We start from the raw sequence: 24,007 nt of genomic DNA on the forward strand, positions 1-24,007 counted from the left end.
TTCAAAGTCTTGTACCGTTTTTAGGCAAGCTAAACTTAATTTATTGATGAATAATTGCGATAAAACTACTAATAAAAAGTGCTAGCGCTGAATTATAGGCCCATAAGTAAAATAGATTTTGTTTTTACAAAATTTCAGTAAGATTTTTATTGTAGTATTTTATTTCGTTAATATAGTTCATCTTAAAAAACAAACTGATATGTGTATTTTTATGCATTGCTGCAATTCAAATTTGTTAACTTTTTTATTTTACTTCTATTTTAGGAATCCCTTAGTTGTGAAGAATTAAATTATTATATTCTATACCTATAATCAATTATTTTACTACTTTTTTTTATTAATCTACTTAATTTTGTCCAAGTATACATGAGTGTTAGTCTTTTTAAAGTTTAAAGTTAATTAAGAATTAAGTATTATTAAAAGCAATTATACAAATATTTTAATATTTTATTATTTATTTTACTTTGTAATCTTGAACTTTCACCAAAACAAAACATTCAATATTTTTGACAAATAAAAATCTATAAAAGATCATTTAAAATTAGAAAAAAACTTATAGAAACTATTTTTCAAATATTTTGTCAGTAAAGAGCTTAGCACACCAAATATCACTCAAATAAAGTTATAATAAAAAAGTTTCAAATCGTTATTAAATAGAATACCTAAAGCTATATTGATTTAAAAAAAAGGTAAAATTTTAAATATTAGAATTATTTGTTCCTAAAATTTTTATGTTGAAAAAATATATTTAACAGCTTATAAATTAATTGATAAAGATAACACTATAAAAAAAGACTAAAAGTTAATATTTCCGGTCTTAGTGGCATGGTAGTAAAATTTATAAATGATGGCACTAATTTTGAAAATTCATTTAAAAAATAAGGCTTAGCAAAATACACGTTTAATTTTTAGTGTATGTAGTTTTTAAATAAGATTTTAAGTTTATATATTCTAAAATACCAAACTTTACAGAGTTAATCTAATTTTAATTACTATTTTTGTTTAAATTAACACACAGAAACAAATGTTTAAAAATTTAAAACTGTTAAGATAGAAATAATCTTTTAGAAACTATATAAAAAAGTCAGCTCTGCTTGTATAACAAGTTGAAAACAATTTACCTAATACTTAAAACACATAACCTTGCAAACACACGATAGTTCGAAATAATCGATACGCAGCACTTATCGTTTTTTATCAAACACTCGATTAGCTAGCAGCTGCAGCGTCCGTGTTTTCCGCCTGCTGCAGAATTTCCCTGAAGCTGAAAGGTTCGAACTTCTCGCCCTGCCCCTTGTAAAACTTCACTTGAAACTCCACCCAGTGCAGCCTGAGGGCGTGCAAAAACGCCGACAGCCCCTCCATGCCCAGCAGGATTCCCACCGTCAGCGCTACGAAGATCCTGCGCGAAACAAGTTCATTCAGAACTTCAGAAAATTGGCGAAAGTTGTAATTGCATGCTTTTGGTATAAACGCTCAAGCAGCTAGATTTTAGAACTTTTATTAAGCATGCGCACTTACTGTATCAACTTTGCAAGTAAAGATTTGGTGACTTAAAATTATTAGTAAAGACAATTAAATACCTTTAAAAACGGTACTTTGAAAAATCGGTAAACTACTTACTTTAAAACTTAATACTACATTTGGTAGTTTTTATAAATAAAAAAACTAAATGAGTTACTCTTCAGAGAAAAAACTAATGAAAAATTCAAAACTATTTCGAATTTTACAAGTACTAACCCAAATATGAAGTACGTTATTATTGATCCTATTAAAGAATTTGAAGATATTGTTAATCCGATATGCATTATCATTTTCCATAGCACTTCTGACAGTTCTGCAAAAAGTAAAATGAAGCATTATAGTTTAGTATTAATTATATATTTATCTTAATTCTTTCAATGGAAACGAAGAAATTGTAAAATAATAATTTTGAAGTATCTATAACAAATATATTTGTATATCTGACTATATATTTTCCATTGATAAGTTGGAAACTATGAATATGTATGCCGAAAATAAACAGGGTTGCCACTCCTTTTTTCAAAATTTTTTCCAGGTTTTCCAAATTTCTTCCAGGTTTTTAAAAGAAGACATTTTTGGATATATTTTTAGTTTTAAGCTAATTTCTGTATAAGAAACTGTGTTAAATAGTATAAAAACATTGAAAAGATACTGTAAAGTTACTTCAAATAGGTTTTTTAATAAAAAAAAATTTGATGATGACAAAAAATTTTTATCTATATGATAGATTTTTTGTGTAAAATCGAAATTTTACTACTGAAAATGTTTAAATTATTTAAAATTCCAGGTTTTTTCATCATAATTCCAGGTTTTTCCAGGTTTTTTTCAAAATATCTCAAATTCCAGGTTTTTCAAGGCTATTTTTGCCTAAATTGTCAAACTCCAGGTTTTTCCAGGTTTCCAGGTAAAGTGGCAACCCTGAATAAAGAAGCTGTTCAAATTGGAAAAAAGTTAAATAATTTTAAACTAATCAATAGTGGTTAACGTAAACTATGAAATACAAAACAGTTGATAATAATAATTTTTTGATAAAAAAGGTTCCTTTTTTGAAACTTTTCATGAATTTATCTTAAACATGTAAAAGATTAGTCTAAAGAATAGTCTAAAAGATATGCACCATCTTTTAGACTATTTTAAATTGAAATAATTCTTTTTAGAGAAAGTATACTTAACCTATAAAAAAAGTTACACACGACTTTTTTTTACTCTTCATTACAAACCGAAGGAATACTGTGCAAGTTTCAATAAATTCTGGTGTTGCAGGCAAACCTGCTTACATACACGCTGGCCGCAGATTTACGTTTTGCGGGCCGCATCCCATAAAAAAAAACATTCTTGTGCGCTGCATATTTGGCGACCTCCGTTCTGAAGTAAGTTTATCTTCTAGTTACATTAGAAGAAATTAAAACATTTTCCCAACAACGGTTCCGACCGAATCTTTATCTATATCATATCTGATAGATCACCAGCATGAAATAAATAAAGTGTTAGTTACTTACAAACAAATTAATTTCTGTTATATGTACAATTTTATTTTTCTGTGAAAACTGTTGGACTGTGTTTTTCAAATTTTTAACAGTATACGCAATATGCATAGAAAAATTAAACGCTCATTATTTCCTAATATCCTTAGTTTTGAAATATTTCTAATATATTATATCCTGTTTTAATCCAAACTGTATATGTGTTTTTTATATAAAATTAAATAAAATAACAATTATAACAACTCGTAAAACATTTTTTTTAAACGTATATCTAAAAACAAACAAAAATGCTTTTTTAACAATATGTATGTACACCATCTCAGGGTTATTCAAAAATTTTAAAACAACTGCTGTAACAAACACAACAACAAACCAGAATGAGCGAGTGATAGCGCCCACAAACGGAGATACGAAGCAGTATGTGAAATGCAATTGAGACAATACTCTATCGTGTGTATCACCTGGTATATTATCACTTCTCCCATGTTGAACTGGTGATTATGTACGGTACTTTTAGAGGTAAAAAAGAAACAAAAGTTCAAATCTTTAACGCATATTCGATTAATTGTGTATTTATTTCAAAGTTACCTCAGATTACTCTAAATACGAAAACTTTATTAAAAGTAGGTAAAACATGCAAAATGTTTAATAAAAAATACTGCTGAAAATGCTAAACATAACTGTTACGTAGCTATTTAAATTTACAAAGTAAACTACATACAAAACATATTATCTATAGTTGTAATAAATGCGATTTTTTTTTCAATAAAATATTTTTTTTAACAATTTAGCTAGCCTTCAACATAAACCATTTTTTATTTTCAGTAGTCTTCTTCTTAAGTTCGCAATTTAAATAAAACTCAAAAGAGCGAACTCAAGAAATCTTGATAATTTTGTTCCTACAAAATATCTATTTTCAATACGTTAAAAGTTTATAGTGTTATGAAGAGATATAAAATTCCCTAAAACATAAAGGTTGATCTATGAGTAATTTTAATGATGTACTTACTGAGTCTACGGTTTTGAAATGAATAGTATGTACAACATATATTAATCAAAAATACCTGCTTTGATAACAAATATAAAAATTACATTTAGCTTTTGACAACTTCCTTAGTGTTTTAAAAACAACTTAGCAACAACAACAAAAAGTATGTTCCAGACCTAAAAAGCAAGTTAGTAGTGCTGACATATTTTCTAAAGCCTCTACTTAAGTAAATTACATTGTTTATTATTTTTAAATCTGTTTTTAAACATTGCCTTCTATACAATTTTTATACTCATATATCAGTTATAAATGATGCAGATGTTAATAAGATTGTTCGTTTTTTTATGTGGAAATTTTATTAAGGGCTTTTTAATAATTTTATACTTATGTTATATATAATCATGAGATTTTTAGATTTAAACTGCACTGTTCTTTACTCCTAGTATTTTTTGACTTTACCGCATTTTTTAGTAGTTTTGAATGTATTCTTTTTGTTTTTTTTTTAATTTTAGTAACCATGAAAAACCTAATTTTTTTTTTCTAAGAATTAGTTATAAACAGAGTTATTTTTTAATTTAAACCCAAAATATACACAATTGCAGTTTTAACACAACGTTTTAAGGTTGAAAAGTGCGATTTCAACAAGAAGCGCGAACTAAAGAGGAAGACTACTGTACTTGATAAAATTATTGATTTTTAAAATACATATCACTAAGCTATGCACATAAAACAGTATATAGTAAATTTTTTCACCTCGTGTTTGTCTCTTGTAGCAGAATCATTGCTATCGTCGCTGCTTGCGTTTGATAATTGATCGTCGTTATTGAGAAGCGCTGAGTCGTCAACATTCACTAGTTGGTAGTCATTTCCCTGTGCCAAGTTTTACTGTCAGTATCATGGAAACATTTTAAAGACAATTAGCTAAGAATGCACTCACTAACTCTATAATATTGATGGGAATATGCGTTTCTACTTATGTAATATTTAATAATCAAAATTTTCTTAAGCAATTAAAATTATCGATGGTTTAATTTTGTAAGAAACTTGTAAATTAAAAAATAAAAATCTAAAAGATGGCCCTATATTTGAAAGAAAACTAATGTTTGTAAAATTAAACGAGTTGTTTTTAACAATCGTTTCAAAGGATTAAGTTTGAAATTTGCGACAAAAGCCAAGAGTAGTGTCGAAAGCGTTAAAAAAATTTAGTTAATATTGCATTTTTTAAAACTTTATTTGAAGTGTATGTTTATTTTTAACAATAATTTCCACAGTGTAAACACTTTAGACAAACTATCTTTAATTTGCTTGTCTGTAAATCTGTTAGTGAAAGAGTGAAGTATTGTTACGAAAATATTAAGTTTCCTTAGAAACTATTCAAACAAGTATAATAAAAAACTAAAACTAACAATATCATTGCTGACAATTACTGACATTGTATAGTATAAATATTTTGGTACAAAATACAAGTTCAATATAGTTAATTAAACTCTGTTTAAGTTTTTGAAAATAAAACTAATAAAATTAACATAATGCACACTAAAACTGAAGTAAAATTAAAAGCAAGGAACAAAAAAAACACACAAAAAGTAAAATATAACTAATTTAGTCAGACATTTAGTAGAAAAAAACCATCACCAAAAATCTACCAACTAAAAAGAAGACCCGTAACCGTAATGAACTAAAATTTCGTGCAAAGTCTACAAATAGTGCTTGGCTAACAATTATAATCGATCTTTTCTCAATCTTGAGCAACTTCGGATCAACGTTTGTAGTAATTATGGTTTTAACGTTTATTTATGTTGTTTTAATGTTTTTGTTGGGTATATGCGTCCTTTACATACAGAATATGTTTCAGAAGGATTCAATTAGTCTTTATCCTAAAAAACTACTTTTATAACCAATAAAGGTTAATTTTTGGTTCATAGTTAGTATGAGTGTTAAATTGGCACCCATGCATAACTGACCATTCCCACTAAAAACTAAAAATCCATTAAACATAGCCGTGTTTTTTAAAGAAAAAAATACAAGAAAACTGATATGTATTCTACTTTCAGAAAGTGTTATTTCTTAAATAAATAGCAGCCAAGCACTATCTCAAAAGGAAAATCACACCAGGCAAATTGGTTCATTACCGTTAAGTGCCTTCTTCTTATTTCGAACTCCCAATTTCGTTTGCGCTATAGTTAAAAAAATCGTAAGTAGATATCAAAAACAAACTTAAATAAAAAAATTTCAATTTCAACTATTTTATGTTACTTTGTAAAATTAAGATTTTCGAAATCATGCTATATTTACTTTTAAATAAGATTTTAAGATTTTATTAAAAAGTTAAATGATAAACGAATGAAAAATTATATCACAGTTAAAATGTAACTGCTAAAATTTTAATTTACATAAAAAAGAAATGGTAACACAAAGTGACATAAAACCACAACAAATTGACAGTTACCATGTGCTGACAGAAACTTTCCCCATTGTCGCTTGTCGGTAAAATATCCACTCGGGTCACTAGCTGATCATGAAATTCATTACATAAAATAGATGATAAGCGAATAAATTTAGTAAACGACATAACTGAAAGCAAAATAAGCTACCCGTATGTAAATTTATACTTTTCAAAAAATCTTTATTAAGGTAACTTTTTCAAAGTTTAACTGATATAACCTATAACCCCTTGAATTTTAAAAAGCTTTGAGAATAAATTACGTCTTGCATGTGACAAAAACATACCCTTTAGAATTCAAAGATATACGTATGAAGGTTTTAAAACTTCTGAACACAAACTGTATTTCAAAATTAAAAAAAAAAAACACACCAACCTGCTTTTTCCTCTGGTGCCTCTTGTAGAGTATGTATGGTTTGGCGCACAGCATCCAAGGCACGCATACGAACGCGACGATGACGAGGAAATTGTTCACTCCGTTCTGACCAGTGAACAGCAGCATCTCCTCGTTCTTCTCATGCGTGAACATGAACATGTTGATCAGACCAATCAGAAGGCTCGGCGCCGTCTGTTAATCGTTTTGATTGGTTGTTGAAGAATTATCAATTTATGATATTTTTTTAGTTGTTCTTTTTATTGGTCAAAACAATTTACAAACATTTTGCTTCTTTGTTTAAGGAAATTAATTTACGTTTTTAAAATAGGTTTTTTTTTAATAATTTGCTATGCTCTAGTTTATAGTTTATAAAACTTTACTCTACTTCTTGTGATATTCTACTCAACAAATGAAGTTATTGTTTATGTATTTTAATTCCGTAGTTTTTACATTAAAATCTAAATAAAAATTTATTTTCTAAATGTAAACCTTTTTAGAAAAATAATTTAGAACTTTTGTTTACTTTATAAACCTACTGTTTTGAAAACAAATTTAAAACTTGCTTTTTAATTACGATTTGATTTTTTAATTTGGTTTTTAATGAATCTCATATATGTTAATATACGTTTATATATACAAGTATGCAATAAAAATAAACGCAATTACTATATTCTCTAGAAACTTCAAACTATGTATAAATTTAACATTAACTCATTTTTAAAAACAACTTAATTTACAAACAGTATTTTCATATTAAGGGCATAGGGGCGGGTCCACCTTGATTTTTACAAATTGATCTTATTTTATAGAGTTTTATCTGAGCTATCAGACATTTTTAACCGCTTGAAAAATTTCAAAGTATTTCTTGAGATATGAGCGATCAAAGTCAGTGACCTAAATAGGTTCTTAATGGAAGGCACAAACTAAAAACGCGAAAAAAGACCATTTCACAAAAAATCTATCTCCTCCTTAATTTTTTAAGCAACTTTCTTTAAACTTTCACAGAGAGTCTATTATTTTAAATAAATTTTCAAAAAGATTGAATGCAGGATTTTTTTAAATTTTGAAAAATAAAATTTTTATTAAAAAAAAACCACCTATTTCTTTAGTTTTGTTTATCTAAAATTTTTATTTTTTAATATTTTAAAAATTCCAACATTCAAAGTCTTTTAAATTATAAAAGGAACGTTTCCTGAAAGTTTGAGGTCTCTAGCTCAAAAAATTAAAGAGAAGATAGATTTTTAGTGTTTTTTTTAATTTTCGAGAAAATTGACCCTAAAAAAATTGCGGTCTCTACAATTGTATTGAAAACTTTTCTTTTAATTACAATATCTTAAAAGTTAAATAAGACTTTTTAATCCTATAAAAACTGGCTTGTAGTTTGTACTTCAAGCTTTCATATAAGATCCAATGTTATTTTTAGTAAAAAAAATGTCGGACCCCCCTATGCCCTTAAACCTTTTAGTTTTACTTAAATTATTTATTAAGTAGCTTACTTTTATTAGTTTTGAAACATTAGATACAATATAGCTAATTATTTTAATTTAAAACAAGTCTGTCATTAGACAACATCTGAAAAATACCTCAGTTTGTGATAAATCATTAAACTAGATACAGTAAAGAAAAACTTATAAATGAAAAAATTATAATTTAAAAATTTATACACAAAACCCACATTAGGATTTTTACATGTGATCCATTTGAGAATGATTTGAAAGCACAAGTAGCCAACAATACAGTTGATAAAAATCATCTGAGGAATCCACTCACAGTAAAACGCTAACTTGTCCTTGAAAAACCTGTTTATGGAACAACAATTAGTAAACTTTAACAATAAAAGCTATGTTATAGTTTTTAGCGTTTTTTGCCGTATTTCTAATTGTTTAAAAAGAACTACTATTCATTTACAAAGTTCTGTAAACATTTATGTATAGAGTTGGTTATTAAGTAAACAAAAATAAAACAAAATAAAATTGTTTAAATTCAAAAGTTTTTAAAAATTTTATTGTAAGTAATATTGAAAGTAATACAACTTTACGAAAAAAAAATAAAGTCATTTGGCAAACACGTTCAAGTTCAAAAATACTTGAATGTAGTAGTTATATGGTACTAAAATTACAATGAAAACTTGAATAGCTTATATATACAATTATAAAACATTAGTTTAATTTAATATAGTTTTAAAATGAAATATATAGATAGAATTTATAAATATTTGCTTAATAATTTTTTTTTTCAAGACTATCAAAAATTTACAAGTAAACAATTTACTAACACAAAAAAGTAAAACAAAAAACAACGTATAAGCATAAAAGATATTCAGAAACTTTACCTAATATTTTTATAGGAAAGAATCAAACCAAACAACATTTGAGTCATGCCAAGGATAACCGAACTTTTCATTTTGTAGCTGTTCTGAAACATAATCTTGTTCTCTGCTGTCTGCCAAATCTGTTCAAACAACCTTTTTTTCAATACTTGATAAAAAAATTTGTTTTAAAGCTTAAAAAACTGTCAAGTTGTTTAATAAATATAAGTCAAAGAAGAAGAAAAAGAACACAGCTACAGACAAATTTTAAACTATACGTGTGCACCTTTATGTACTTAAACACTAATCAACTAACGGGGTCCATTCCATACAAGTAGGGGACACCGGATGAGTTCGGGTAGGGTTCTGGACCGACACTTCTGTACACCGGACCACCATGGTACGGGTCCAATGTGTACTCATACGTGCTGTTCAGTGTCTTTTCGCTACGAAAATTATTTATGTTAGTTACATAGTTGTACTTCTGTTACAAAAATGCTGAAACATCATTTGAAGTTAAGACAAAAATGACAAACAACCTTTTTTCAGCTCAAATATAACATTAATACAAACGAGCGCATTATAAAATACATCTTTAAATAAGAGTATATAATAAAACTTGACCGTATAAAATTTTCATTAATTTTTTATTACATTATAGCAGTCGTTCTGAAGTTTTTAAGAGTCGTAAAACATTCAAAAAAAAATCAAACATGTTTATTAATAAAATAATTTTTATATACAGACTACCACGGTATTTTATTATTATGAGTCAGACTTGTGAAGATCTACCAAAAGTCTGTTTTTAATATTATTAAGATAGAATACATTAATATTTTCAAAAATATTTACGGTCATCAAAACTTTTGTGCAAGGGAATACCATTTATTTGAATAGTAGTAATTTCAATGCACAAGTAAACATTGTGGGGAACAGTGCATAATTTAATGAAAATTTTGTTTTAATTTATAAGATTGTTTAAACAAAACAAACTGTCCAATCGTATGCTAACAATAACCATTTAGATAAAAATCTTACTTCGTTTAAACTCAATACATAATACAATGTAATAAACTAAAACTAACAAATCTTTTATAGCAGAAACATTCCAAGCAGATCCGAAAACATTAAGTGAAATTGCAAAACACTCGTTGTATAAGAAACCGGTGTACATTGAGAAAAGTCCCATCATCAAAATTAGATATCTTCCTCCGAAAATCATCAACCAAATCTAAAATTAGGTCAAATAAATAACTAGTTTTGTTTCATTGATGTATGTTTGAATATGAATTTTCAGATTTTTTTTTCATTTTAACCCAATCTTGTTGTATCAGCTTTAAAAATTTATCTAACTTACTTTACAAAAAATATAACTTTAGAAAATCAAATTTTTTGAAGTTAAAAATCATAATTATTTACAGTAATACAATCTAAACCGTCATATTGTTTCAATATGGTTGTAAGAGTTTACAAAATACAAAAGTCTAGACGTTTACTTATGAAAACACCAAAAACTGACTTCGCTCTTAGACTTTGAGTTGAGAAATCTTCTTTCGTTTCTGACGAGATAGAAACCGAACAGGAACATGACTAGTCCGTGACCCAGATCTCCGAACATCACAGCGAACAAAAACGGGAATGTTATTATGGTGAAGGGAGCTGTAGTTTTTAATTATACAGGTTTTGTGTAAAGTTAACTTAACATTATTATTATCTGTAGAAATAATTTTTTTTTTGTGTCTCCCAGCTGCCATTAATTTTATATTCACGCAAGCACTTATATAAAAAAAGTTGTGCTTAAGTATACTACAAGGGTTGCCACTAATTTTTTCAAAATTTTTTCCAGGTTTTTAAAAGTACAAATTTTTGGATCTATTTTTAGTTTTAAGTTAATTTCTATTAAAGAAACTGTGTTAAATAGAATAAAAGCATTGAAAAGATACTGTAAAGTTACTTTAAATGTGTTTTTTAATAAAAAAAATTTTTGATGATGACAAAAAATCTTAATTATATGGTAGATTTTTTGTGTCAAATCATAATTTTACAACTGAAAATGTTAAAGTTATTAAAAATTCCAGGTTTTTCCAGGTTTTTTAATCAAATTTCCAGGTTTTTCCAGGTTTCTTTAGCCTCAATTGTCAAATTCCAGGTTTTTCCAGGTAAAGTGGCAACCCTGATACTACAGACTTCTACAGTTGTAAAGTAAGATAAAGATCGTGACGCGTATTAGACTTTACATTATAAGTTCCAAAAATAAAAACAAAAGGCAATTAAAATAATAAAGTATATTTAAATAAAAATTCGAGACAAGAATTCATTTTGCAGTTTATTTTATTTTTTGTGAACTTAAAATTTTCCAATCTACCCTCTTCAAAAGTTCGTGTAGATAACTAAACAGATTTTTGTAAAATAGAAAACTTAATAAAATTGTAAGATTATGCGTCATAATAGGTAAATAAAAAGGGTAGATTGAAAAATTTTAAGTCCACAAAAAATAAAATAAACTGCAAAATGAATTCTTGTCTCAAATTTTTATTTAAAGTTAGTACCGAAAAGAAGTTACAGAGTATATTTAATTCGTTTTGAAAACAAAAATTAAACATTAAAACTTACTATTATGGGTTACTTATAATATTATGAGTTAGTATAGTAAACTATACTAGTAAAAAAATGTGTTTTTGTGTAATTTTCTAACAGTTAAATAGTTTAAATTAGTTATTTATTCTATTAAGAGTTATCGATATTTAAGCTTTAGCAGAAAAATTTGTTTATGTCTTAGAACATTCTAACAATTTTTTCTTAATGAGATTGTAATATTAATTGAAACATTAACAAACTAATTAACGCTAATTATTACAAAAACATACATACACACTGATGTATCTACAAATTAACAAACTTTTATTGATATTATAAATGAGTTATAATTTAAATAACCGGGGTTTATCTCTCTATAGGAAGCCACACCGTAAGCATCGATGATGTTTTGAAAGCTAGATGTGAAGTTATCAGTTTGGTGGAAGGTCGGAGGTTGCTCTTTTGTCTTCTTGATATGAACGTAGTTGTTCACTGTCGAGCTTGAAAGCTCCTGTGAAAAATATAGTTCTTGATGGGTAATGCTTTAAAGTTTTAACAAACTTTCTAGACAAAGAAAACAAACAGTTTTAATTCTTATTTGCATGTGTCTACTAAACTGCACAAGTTAATGTTCATAGAAAGTTTACAGGACTTTTTATAACAAGAAAACACAGCTTATTATGTGTTGCTTATATTAAAAAATATTTTAGGAAAAGCTAAGCAATATATAAATTGCAACTAAACACATAAAAAACATTTAAAAGTCTCAAGTAAAACAAAAAAACTATTTGTTAAGTATTCTTTAATTTTATTTAATGCTTATATAAAACTGTATATTTAAAATTTAGGTTTCAATGAAAAAGTTATCAGTATGAAAATGCATGACAGTACAAGAATAGAAATCATGAACAAAAGTTTTAAAGTGTTAATTACATAATGATTCTTAAAGCTAATAGGTAAAGAAACAAGCAAACAAATTGAACAAACAATAAAAATAAACCTGGCACTTATGTAAACACCAAATATCAATTACATAAAAACACTAACTTAATTAAACAACGTCACATAAATGTATAATTTTTAACAGCATCAATATTTTATGTGTAATCAAACTTTCAATATTTCGTCATTACTATACCTTAACTGTTTATATTATATTATTAAACAGTTAAGCTTTTTCACTGAATAAATACACTTTGGATTGTAAAATTATATTAATGAACAATTTAGACTTTTTATTTTTTTCTTTAGCTTTCTGTCAAACAATCAAGCTTAACTATAAAACTTATCAGTTGAACTTATATTTCACTGAAAAATGGGAACGAAGTAACAAACTTTATTGACGTTTTTATCCGTAGTAAACAAAATGTAAACCTTTTGCTTATATTTAAACTTTAATATCGGACTTTAAATCTACTTTTTTAATGGCTTAAAGGTTTTAAGAAAAAATCATCGAATTAAATAAAAAACAAATTGTACATATTTGTGGTTGTATTCATTGTAGAATTTAAATAAAAAGTTACACCAATTTACCTTTACATTTTTTTTATAATATAAATTTTTCAATGCTATTTTAACATAAAAAGTTTTCTGTTTGTACAAAAAGTCCTAATATTGACTCTAGATGGTTAGTTTTTATTTTTTCTCGTATTAAAATTCTAACTTACTTTAGAATAAAAATAGTTAATTATACATCTAAAAAGAATTAAATCTTAAAAGTTAAACTAATTTTCTAATGTTTTAATTAGTTTTGTCACCATTTAAAAAAAAATCATAAAAAAAATATATAAGATCTATATATTTAGAATTTTTTATATAAAAAAACAAAGCAAAAATGAAGATTTTTTTAAATTTAAAGAAAAAAACCTCATTTATGCATGTTGAAAGTGTTTTCAATTTGTTTTTTAATAATGTATATGCATTCAGTAATAGAAAACTACAAATACAGTTGATTGAAAACGATCATTAGTACTGAATAAATACTAAATAAAATTTCATTAAAACAATCAATAAAGTAATATAAGAAAACATAAAACTTGTTTTAGTACCTAAAATGTATACATTGTAAACTAGAAAATTAACAATTAAGGAAATATTACATTTAAGTTTTAAAAGAAAATTTTTTATCACGGAAATTCTCAAGTTAGTGATTATTTTTAATTTTAAAGTTATTGTCTGTAACTTACGAAAAAACTATAAATCAATCAGCTAAGGCATTAAAATTTTACAGTTTACAATATACAAAAAGCTTTACTAAAGCAAGTTTTTAGTAGCAAAAGTAAAAATCCACTCTGTGTTAATTACATTCACTTTAATATTATTCATTTCAAAAAATTACTTTCTGCTGGCACAACTTTTCTTCGAAGTTATATATTTATCATCTCATATTGTAATCATTAATATAATTAATTTCAAAATAATAATCAGTAATGTAACAACGAACCGAAGCCCTTCTCATGATGAACTGAACTTCTTCCACGTGTTTCGATGCCACCCAACCCTCGCCAATCAGACACTTGTCCATCGTCATGTTGAACTTGTTCAATGTTGCGTATATCGCCTTCGTCTTGCGCACCTTCATTAAAAATTATGTTAGTATATATAGATCTTAATCATAATAATCAATCTTAATCTAATTTCCAAATATTTTTATAGTTACATTACTGTAACTGCGTTAACTTAAAAAATTAAACATGAATTTAAAGTTTTACTTTTTTTTTTTTGATTACTTCACATTTCTGTATTATCACAGCTAAGAAAATTATTTGAAATAGATGTTTTTACAATTAAATGTAAGTAATTAATGAACTCTTGTTTTTTTATTAAAGAACTTTAATTTTAAATTGAATATGTGATTCAATCGATTAGTGGCCAGCTAAACACAAAATAAGTAGTATGTTTTTGACATTGATACGAAAACTTTTAATCATAGAGCATTTATTTTAATGTGGAAAAATCTTTTTTGATTGGAAATATAGTAAACAAGATAAAAAAAATTATTATTAGTTAAAACTAAATAGCTAAGACTATCATTAAAATATTTCTGATACTTAAATCAAAAACAAATTTCTATAAAAAAAGGAAAACTTTTTATATTAAGTTTAGAACTTAATAAGCCTTTACTAAGAATTAAACAATTTCAAATTAAACGTTTTTAACATTTTAATAAACTAAACAAACTTTTGTTTTCCATGTTTTAATTTGTGTTGAAACTTCTGCTAATATTAGCTGGCGAGCCTCTGAAGATCTTTCTAAAACCTGTTTTTAATAAATACAATTCAAATTAACAAAATTTAAACTTAAATTTAGTTCTCATGTAAATTATTTTATAAAAGAAAACTAACGTGTTGTTCTAGTAACTTTTTATTATGTTTAATCTTAACATTTACTTTTAACAATTTAAGTTTAACTAGAACTTACTTTTATAACAATTTTTATTTTCAAATGATTTTCTTAAACTTGTGTATGCTTAAAAAATGTACTTTTTTAATGCAAGTTAAAATAGACTTATGCAGTTTTACCTAAAACAACGTAAACTTTTTATTTTTTAGTCGAATTTACGAACAAGAATAATAAAAAACCTGGTTTAAATCATCGATTCTGGTCATGACCCCGATAGCCATTTCTCTTCGGGCTGGGGCATTGTCTGGACATGGGTAAATTGTTGCGTGGAACCTGAATATAAATTAATTACAGTGTATTTTCAGTTTTACATTAAGTGTTAATTCTTAAGAAAATTATGCTAATATATGTTTTAACACTTTACCATATATTAAGAAAGTTTATAAATAATACTAAATATTTTCGAAGTTTTGATATATCTTTATTATTTAACTATGGTATTAAGTTGTAATTTAGTAAACAAAATGATATGGTCAAATGATGTTTTGAAAATATTACGTTCTTAACCACATTTGTACATAGCGTAGTATTGTTATAAACAGTTATTTTTTATACAAAAATATAAAGTAATCGATTTCTTGTCTTATAATAGTTTTTAAATAAATATACAAACACTATATAGTTTATCTTTTCACATTTTTTAAAGAACTTTCAGCTTTATGACAATATAAAACCTTTTTTGAATCTAAAAAAGTAGTTGCATATAATGTAGCATTTTAAAACAAAAATAACAAACTGATAACAATTTATGATAAAAAATTATTCCTATCAAAACTACATAGTAAAAATATCAACGATAATCTGACCCCTCACAAACGTATCTCACTCTTCGCTCAAGCTGGCTACCTTGGAAGAAAATCACGTATACTGACTTGTGAGTCAACTTTCCCTGTTTTATTGTTTTTGTAAGCAATATTGTGTACAAACTACTAATAATATGTCTTTTATTCGTAAAAATTTTTCTATACTTTTTATAGTATTGACATTAGCGTTTTAAAAATCATAAAACCAACATTTTAGTTAATATAAACTTATTTTTTTAAAGTTTGAAAGTTAATTCTATTGACGAACAGGATTTTGTTGTAATAAAAACCATTTCCAACTTAAAATCACTACATTTTTCCATTTATTAATTTTTTTTGAATTGCTCTCAATTTTTTGTCAAAAGTTTAATGAAATCTAAAAATTTATGAAAGTATTTAAAATATTGTTGATTAGGACGTGAATATACAAGGTTATAAATGAAACAATTAAACATTAGTTTATAACCTTATAAATTCATAAATAATAAAACCAGTTTGTATAATAATACTAGTACTGACTATGAGATAGGCTAAATAGAAACTATATAATTTTTCTGGATATTTCATCATTTTGTTATACTATCATGAATTATATTAAGATTAAAGTTATCACTTAAAGAAGTTTTTGAATAACACTACTAGTCGCTTATATAAAAAGTATACTAAAACACACTCATAACTTAAACTAGAAATTATTTCGTAATAAGCAAACACACAGTTTCAGGATCTTCAAAAGCCTTTTCAATATCATCGAACTTAATAAACACGTTTCCCCTGCATGATCTCCACAACACTCTTTCGAAGCTCGCACGTTTTTCAACCGGTATCACTCCGGTGACGAAACTGTTTAGTTTATTTTGTAATAATTTTATAGAAACATGAACTGAACTAACCTACAAACAACTTAGGAGGTTTCTAATATATTTTAAAACCTTCCTAAAAAAATAATTTAATAATGAAAAAAATGCTTAATATTGCTGTTTAGTTCAAGCTAAATTTAATTTCTGTTATAAAGGTGCAGTTAGGTGATAAAGTTAGTTTCTACTTATTTTCTAACTATTTAAACAGTTTAACTTTTTTATAAAATAATCTTAGCTTCATTTCAGACGTGATTCAGTTTAACTGAACTTTGATTGATACACTTTTTTAATTTTTTTAAACTTTAAAACATTAAATAGCTAAAAGACAAACTCTGGCTAGCTTAAAACCCTTCCCTAAAACTAAAATAAGAAGTTTGAAAACAGAGTAATGAATATACTTATTTTAAGGACTTTATAACAACAACAAATTAACTACGTAATGTTTTTATTATATTAATAAAGTTTTTGAAATTAATGTATTTTTATATACCATATTATTTCAACTACTGACAGATACAAGTAAAAAAGATTAACATTTTAACGACAACGTTTTAAACTAATTTAAAATTCACAAACTTTAAAGTCTTCTTAGCAGACGAGGCACCTTGATAATCAACATCAAGTAAATTAACTCTGTCATCATCTTGGTCTGTTGAAAATGAGCTGTCTTCAAAGGTAGGTGGTCCCTGCCATAAATATGAGTTTTAAATTTAAAGTTAACTAGCTTTTTGCAGGCTTAAAAAACAAAAATATGAATAAATAGATTGATTTTTTTTGCAAAAATAAATAGTTTTATAAAATAGAACAAAAACTTAGTTCACTATTTTTTTTTGTTGATACGTAGCAATGTAAATGGATGCATTGCAGTTTTATTCTATGTTTAGAAAATCTGAATTTTTTTTCACCTTTACCGTTAATTTTTCAATATAAATAACTGTTTTAAACTTTATTTTATTATACCAAAAGAAGTTGTCATGCTTTATACAGATCAGCTAACAACTATATAAATTCTTTAAAATCTAACTCTAAACAATCATAAGATATTGTTGTAAAGACTTTAAGTATTTAGAACTTAAAAAGTATATTTAACTTTGATAATTTCAAAACTATATATATATATATAAAAAAGTATATCCTCTTTAAAAAAACTATAATTGAAAAGTGTTAAGTTGATAAAATTTTATATATTTTTCTATAACAAAAAAAAAATATTTAAAGTTTAAATGAAAGTTAAGTTACTAAATTTACAGAACAAATTATTACTTACTTCATCAAAAAAGAATTGTGCTTTTTTAAGAATATTTTTCAGCTCAAGAAGTTCTCGGTAGTTTCTTTTTAGTTTATCTTGATTTTTGTTTACTTCACTCATATTTGAATGTAACTTTTCCAATTTGCTCTGTAATTATATAAAGTATTGTTTTAACTTTTTTAACAAAAATTGTTAAATTTTGTTTTCAATTTTAAAAATTAGAAAACAACTAACTAATAAAAGCTTTAAACTTTAGTAAACAAAAGTAATAAGCTTAAAATTTTAAAACTCTTTTAGTTTCTATAAAGATAAGAACTACAGTATCCCTTTACACTTTTTTTTCACAAATTATAGCTTAAAAGTTAATAAATAAAGCATAAACTAATTTATAAAAGCAAGTGTCTACCAATACATTTCTAATTACACAAAATTTCATCATTTCTTTTATATTTTGGGCAAAACCTTTGAAAATTTTAAACTTTATAAAAATACTAACAATAACTGGTAGTCAAAAGCAAAATCAAGAACATAACAATATTTTTCATAGTAATCGAATTGTTAGTTAAACTTAACCAATTAAAAAAGTTGATCCTAAAAAATTTTGAAATCAGTAACTTAAAAAGGTTTCGTACCTAAGTTGATACTTTTTTTTTTAATTATACTATTTTTTAAATATAAAAAAGTATTTTTTTAACTTAATGTTACCAAAACCAAAATCTTCAATGTGAACTTTGTTGTAAAAACTTAATACTTTGACTAAATATTTAAATTAGAAAGATACATTTTGACTAACTTCTAAATCATCCATTTCTTCAGCTCTAAGTGCTTGAGAAGAAAAAGTTCTCGTTCCATCTTGAGCTAGTATTCCATCCTCAGTCATCTCCTTTTCTAGATATCCTGTTCAATATCTTACTATCAATTTGTGCTTCTAGTCTAACTGTCTTGTTAGAACAACGTAACTAGACATTATTTGTTATAAAAATTAGCTTGAAATTAATATTAACCAGTGAACATTTGACTGTAAAGTAAAAAAATACTTATCAAAAATAGTATTTTAATACAACTACTGCATAAAAAACATTTTATTATCAGAATATGGTAACTCGGAATTAAATTACTAAAAAAAAACTTAAATGCACAGAATTAACTTCAAGGAAATGACATAACAACGAATATTAAAAGCAATAATAACCAAATCAATAATTAAAACTTCTACAGTAAAAAACAGTACAACATATATATTTATTAGTATACTTATACATGAATTAGAGCTTTTATAACTGAAGAATATATTGCAAAATACTTTATTTTCTGGAAAAATATTGTTTAAATTTCACTAGTAATAGTATGTATGTATTTTGCTCTTAAATAGACTTACAACAGTTTTGTCATCCTAAAAAAATTATAGATAGTAAACTTCACAACTAAGACTCTAAAACTAGGTCTAAGTTTTAAACAAATTATATACATGTTCAACTAGATAAATTAGTTGTTCAATTTGTTTTTTTTTTTATTTAACTTACTTAATTTACGCTCAATTTCATCACATCTTCGAACTTCTGATACAAACTTCCGTTGGAATGAATTTACATCATCATTGAGCTAAAAGGGACATTGATAAAAAAAAATAAAACTTATAAAAAAAATTAAAACAACAACTACTAATTGAAAACTTTTGTAGTTTAATTACATTGAAACATGAAGTATAAAATTACCTATATTGAAGTAAAAGGCTTAATCAACAAAATTTTTCTAATCAGGGTTGCCAAGGGTTTTTGAGAAATTTCTACTAGGTTTTCTGAATTTATTCCAGGTTTTAAAAGTTCAAGATTTTGGGTTTGATTTAACTAAAAAATAAATTCAAGGTAAAACTGTCTTAAATAGTATAACAACATTGATAAAAAACTGTAAGGCTAATTTAAATGTGATTTTTATTAACAAAAAATCAATTATAATAAAAAGACTTTATCTATATTATATTTTTTGTCAGATCAAAATTATAAATATGAAAAAGTTTAAAATTCCAGGTTTATCTAGATTTTATAGCGATTTTGTTAAAAATTTTAGGTTTTTTCTTAAACTTTCTCAAATTCCAGGTTTTTCGGTTTCTTTAACCTAAATTGTCAAATTTCAGGTTTTTTCAGGGTTTCAGGTTTTTAGCAACCTTGTTTAATACACAACTAGGATAAAAAATTATCTATAAAAAATCATTATTTATATTTACTTGAAACTTTGTAAACAAACTAATTTTCTAATCAATCAAGTACAAAATATTAAAACAATTTATTGTTATAAAAAGGATTGTTCATTTTTATTGTTTCATTTAACCATGTTGTTAGATTCCTAGATTGGTAAAAAAATAAAAATATAAATTCCTAGACTTTTCTAATCACTTTGAGTTAAAGCAATATGAGCAATTTAAAAGAAAATGTTGTACTTTTCAAAAATTCTGCTGTGCTGTTTTACAAAAGTTTTGCTTAACTGTAAAATTCATATTTAGTACTTTTTGCTACCAATTTTAAAATCTACCAAAAGTTAAGTTATGTCTGTTGCATTTATGAACAAACACACACAACCATTTATATTATTAATAACTAACAGTTGTAATAGTTCAAGAATTTTAAAAATTTATGTAAAATTTACAATATAGCATTATTATACATAAAAACTATGAAATATGTAAACTTGCACAATGTGCCTATAATAAGGTAAGCAGACTTGAGTTTACATTTTAAGTCTAAAAACTAAATAGACTAATAAAAATGAAGTCATGTCAAAACAATAAAATGTTTGATAACAATAATTAATAAAAGATTTAGACTTAATAACTCAAACTATAACATCAATTATTTAAAAGTTTAAAACAGAATTTAAAGCTATTTAACTTATGAGTTTAAAATATTATATAAATATTTTTTTTTTTTTTTAGAATAAAATAAAGATACAAACAAAATTAGTTTTTTAGAGTATAACAATAAACTTTCAACCAAGTTTTGTTAGAAACTTTCAACCAAGTTTTGTTAGGTGATACATAAAAAAACAGCAAAATATGTAAAATTACTTAACTAGTTTTTGTTATTTATGAATCGAAACTAAGTGATTTGAACTTGAAGACTTATATTAAATAAATAAAATACTTGTAAATAAAGAACTGTAAATGAAATTATTTTTCATATATTTTCATTATTTATGTGTTGTTACTGTGTTTTACTTTATTTAAGAATTTTTGAAGTCCATGTTTAAATTTGTGTTTAAAAATGAAAATAGAATAGTTAAAATAAATTATTAAATAATACAAATAAAAAAAGTTTTACAATTAAAACTAGTAAACATTTTAAATCTAAATAGTACTAAAAACAACAAAATAAAAAGCACTAATAACTTAAATTAAAAGATTTTACACAGTTTAAAAAAACTAAAAAACAACATACATCCTTGAATTGAACCATGCCAGCCTCACCAAGATCATTTATACAATTAAAAGCTGCTTCAGGCTGAACAAACAAATTGATCAGCTTCATCTCTTCACTTCTATACAAGCTACCCATTTTGTAGTTTGATTATTACTTACATGTATGTATAAACTTTACTCTGTAATTTGTTTTAGGTTTTTTTTACTATTGCTTAATAGGTATTTAACATTGGGTTTAGAATTACAAACAGTTGTACATTTTTAAGCAGAAGACTAAACAAATTTACAAAGAGCCACTATGACACTTTTACTTATTTTGTATTAAATGATATGTTTTGTAAATCTGTAAATTTCAAAACTTTTTTTGTTTCATAAAGTTGAGTAACATTTGCCAATTAAGTAGATTAAAATAACTACCAAAAAATTATTTTATTTAAAATTTTCATTTTATATAAGTTAATCATACAAACTAATTTTAAATGATTTAAGCTAAAACTAACTACTCAAGTGGTGTGAAGTTAGAAAATTTATCTATTTGAGGCTTAACAATGTAAAATAAAGAAAAATAGTAAATAAGCTATAATTAAGGGCATAAGGGAGTCCAACATTCTTTTCTTACAAAAATTAACATTGGCTCTTTTATGAAAGCTTTAAGTATAATAGACATTTTTGTAAAAAGTTGGCCAAAAATTATGGTTAAAAAAGAAATCGAATACAATACAATATCAGCTTGATATTGGTGTGACATTATCCAAGGCAGCTACCAAATATTCTAGCATTAAGCTGTTGCATACAAACAAGTTGTGCAGACAACAAAAATTCATATCAACAAAATATTTTTTAAAATTAAAAACAGCTGTTTAATCAAAATATTAAATGTTTTGATTTACTTAGTTATCATATTTTTGAGAGAAAAAAAAAAAGTTCATTATAATTGTGAGCTGTTTCCACAAAAACTATCTTATTTTATAGATAGTAATATTTTAAAGCTTGTAAACAAACTTGATGCCACATCAGTTTTGAATGACTTTTATGGCTATATTATTATGTCATGTGCGTATTATCAGCTGGTATTCTATATAATTAAGCTACAAATTTTTATTGATACGAAAATAGCATTACACAAAAGTATAAATGTTTTCAGTAGTTGGACAGATAAGAATCTTTAATTTATTTTTCGCAGTACATTAACTGAAAAAAAACTAACGTAAACTTTTAGTGTTTTGCACTACTTATGCAGAATCTAAGAAAAAAATCAAGATTTACATGTTCACACTTTATAACTTTTTTTAAAGATATTTATAAAAACTAACAAACATTCAATAATTTTTTTTAATATTATTTCCAATTTTCTTAAAAAATAACTATTAAGCATACTTAAAAGTACAAATACTGTCTTTGAAACACATTAAGTAGTGATTTACCGGATCCTAAGATTCGGACTCAGATCCGGCCGGATTCTAATTTCAAAATAAGATTTGGATTCGGTAAATCACTATTACTTTTTTGAATTATACTCAATTATTTTTCAAAAATTTAAACAAGTGTAAAACTGTGTAGAGGAATATTAAAATGAAAACTATTTGGGATGTTAAACATACAAGGTTATAAAAAAGTAAGCAGTTAAAAGTTTGAAACGAATCTAAGTTAACATAATGTCAATAAAGCTATTTTTTGATTTTAAACTTCTTTAAAGTTTAACTTTAATTTTATTTTTTTGATTAACATTGATTTTATATTATAAAACTTAATTCGAACACGCCTCTAGAAATTTTAAGTTATTCTCAATATTTGAGAAGAATTAATGCAAGTGATCAAAAACGGCATTAAGAAGTAAAAACTTTTTAAAACACTTGTACCGATATCTTTCCTATGTAGGTGATGTTCTGGCCTACAGAGCAGGTAAACTTGTTTATGACATTTGACTCAAGTGACTTGATTTTAATATCACTGAATATTAGTAATCGAACTTTATTAGAATTAAGGATGGTATTATTTAATACTTTGTGTTTTCCAAAAACAGTTATATTTCGATTTAAAAATCTTAAAGAATAATTTTCAAAGTAGTTAATTGCCAAATACGAACATTGTTGGACTTCAGAACTTTCACCAGTTTTTTTTTGTTGTTTTTTGAAAGTTGAACTATCGATTTGATGATTTCAAGAAAATTCTTTAACTCAGTTCGTATATCAAATCTAAAAATGTTTATGACTTTTTATTTCTAAGACTAACTTGTGAACAGTATTGAAGGTATTTATATATTTTTTATTTTTCCATTTTTTTTAAAAAGTTTACTATGTTACTGTGTCGTTTGAGAAAAATAAGATTTTTAATAAGTATGTTTTTATAAGTACTAATATAATACATTATTATTATTTGAAAACTTGTATTTTACTACATTGCAAGGAACCTTAACCTTTAGAATTCCAATTTTTAAAACATTCTGATTCGGATCCGGCCGGAAACAATTATCAAAATAAGATTCGGATCCGGCCGAATCCAGAGTTTTTGGATTCGGTAGATCACTAATATTAAGTATAACCACATCATAGCTTTTTATTCAAATTTTGCCGATAAAACA

At 25.1% G+C, this 24,007-nt stretch overlaps 1 protein-coding gene across 3 annotated transcripts; it reads right to left on the reverse strand.

Moving 5' to 3' along the window:
• Positions 1 to 670: 670 nt before the first annotated feature.
• LOC145835938 (V-type proton ATPase 116 kDa subunit a 1-like) lies at positions 671 to 21,599 on the reverse strand. 3 transcript variants are annotated; one of them, XM_082943706.1, is made up of 23 exons: positions 21,446 to 21,599; positions 19,538 to 19,616; positions 18,808 to 18,911; positions 18,033 to 18,161; positions 17,342 to 17,451; positions 16,622 to 16,748; positions 15,909 to 15,991; positions 15,282 to 15,375; positions 14,881 to 14,958; positions 14,144 to 14,275; positions 12,061 to 12,211; positions 10,643 to 10,782; positions 10,209 to 10,354; positions 9,440 to 9,569; positions 9,148 to 9,266; positions 8,491 to 8,614; positions 6,816 to 7,007; positions 6,446 to 6,508; positions 6,129 to 6,173; positions 4,750 to 4,866; positions 3,382 to 3,499; positions 1,741 to 1,837; positions 671 to 1,402 (listed from the first exon to the last, which is right to left on the reverse strand). In XM_082943706.1, exons 1-23 carry the CDS (start codon positions 21,560 to 21,562, stop codon positions 1,210 to 1,212), a joined length of 2,688 nt encoding a protein of 895 aa, XP_082799832.1. In that variant the 5' UTR covers positions 21,563 to 21,599; the 3' UTR covers positions 671 to 1,209. The 3 variants fall into 3 exon arrangements, with proteins under 3 accessions (XP_082799832.1, XP_082799833.1, XP_082799834.1); XM_082943707.1 differs by lacking the exon at positions 6,129 to 6,173; XM_082943708.1 differs by lacking the exons at positions 6,129 to 6,173; positions 6,446 to 6,508 and having other exon boundaries at positions 672 to 1,402.
• Between the last annotated feature and the right edge of the window lie 2,408 nt (positions 21,600 to 24,007).

This window comes from Thalia democratica, chromosome 5 (genome assembly GCF_965202585.1).
Source record: "Thalia democratica chromosome 5, ktThaDemo2.hap1.1, whole genome shotgun sequence".
In the NCBI taxonomy this organism is placed as follows: Eukaryota; Metazoa; Chordata; class Thaliacea; order Salpida; family Salpidae; genus Thalia; species Thalia democratica.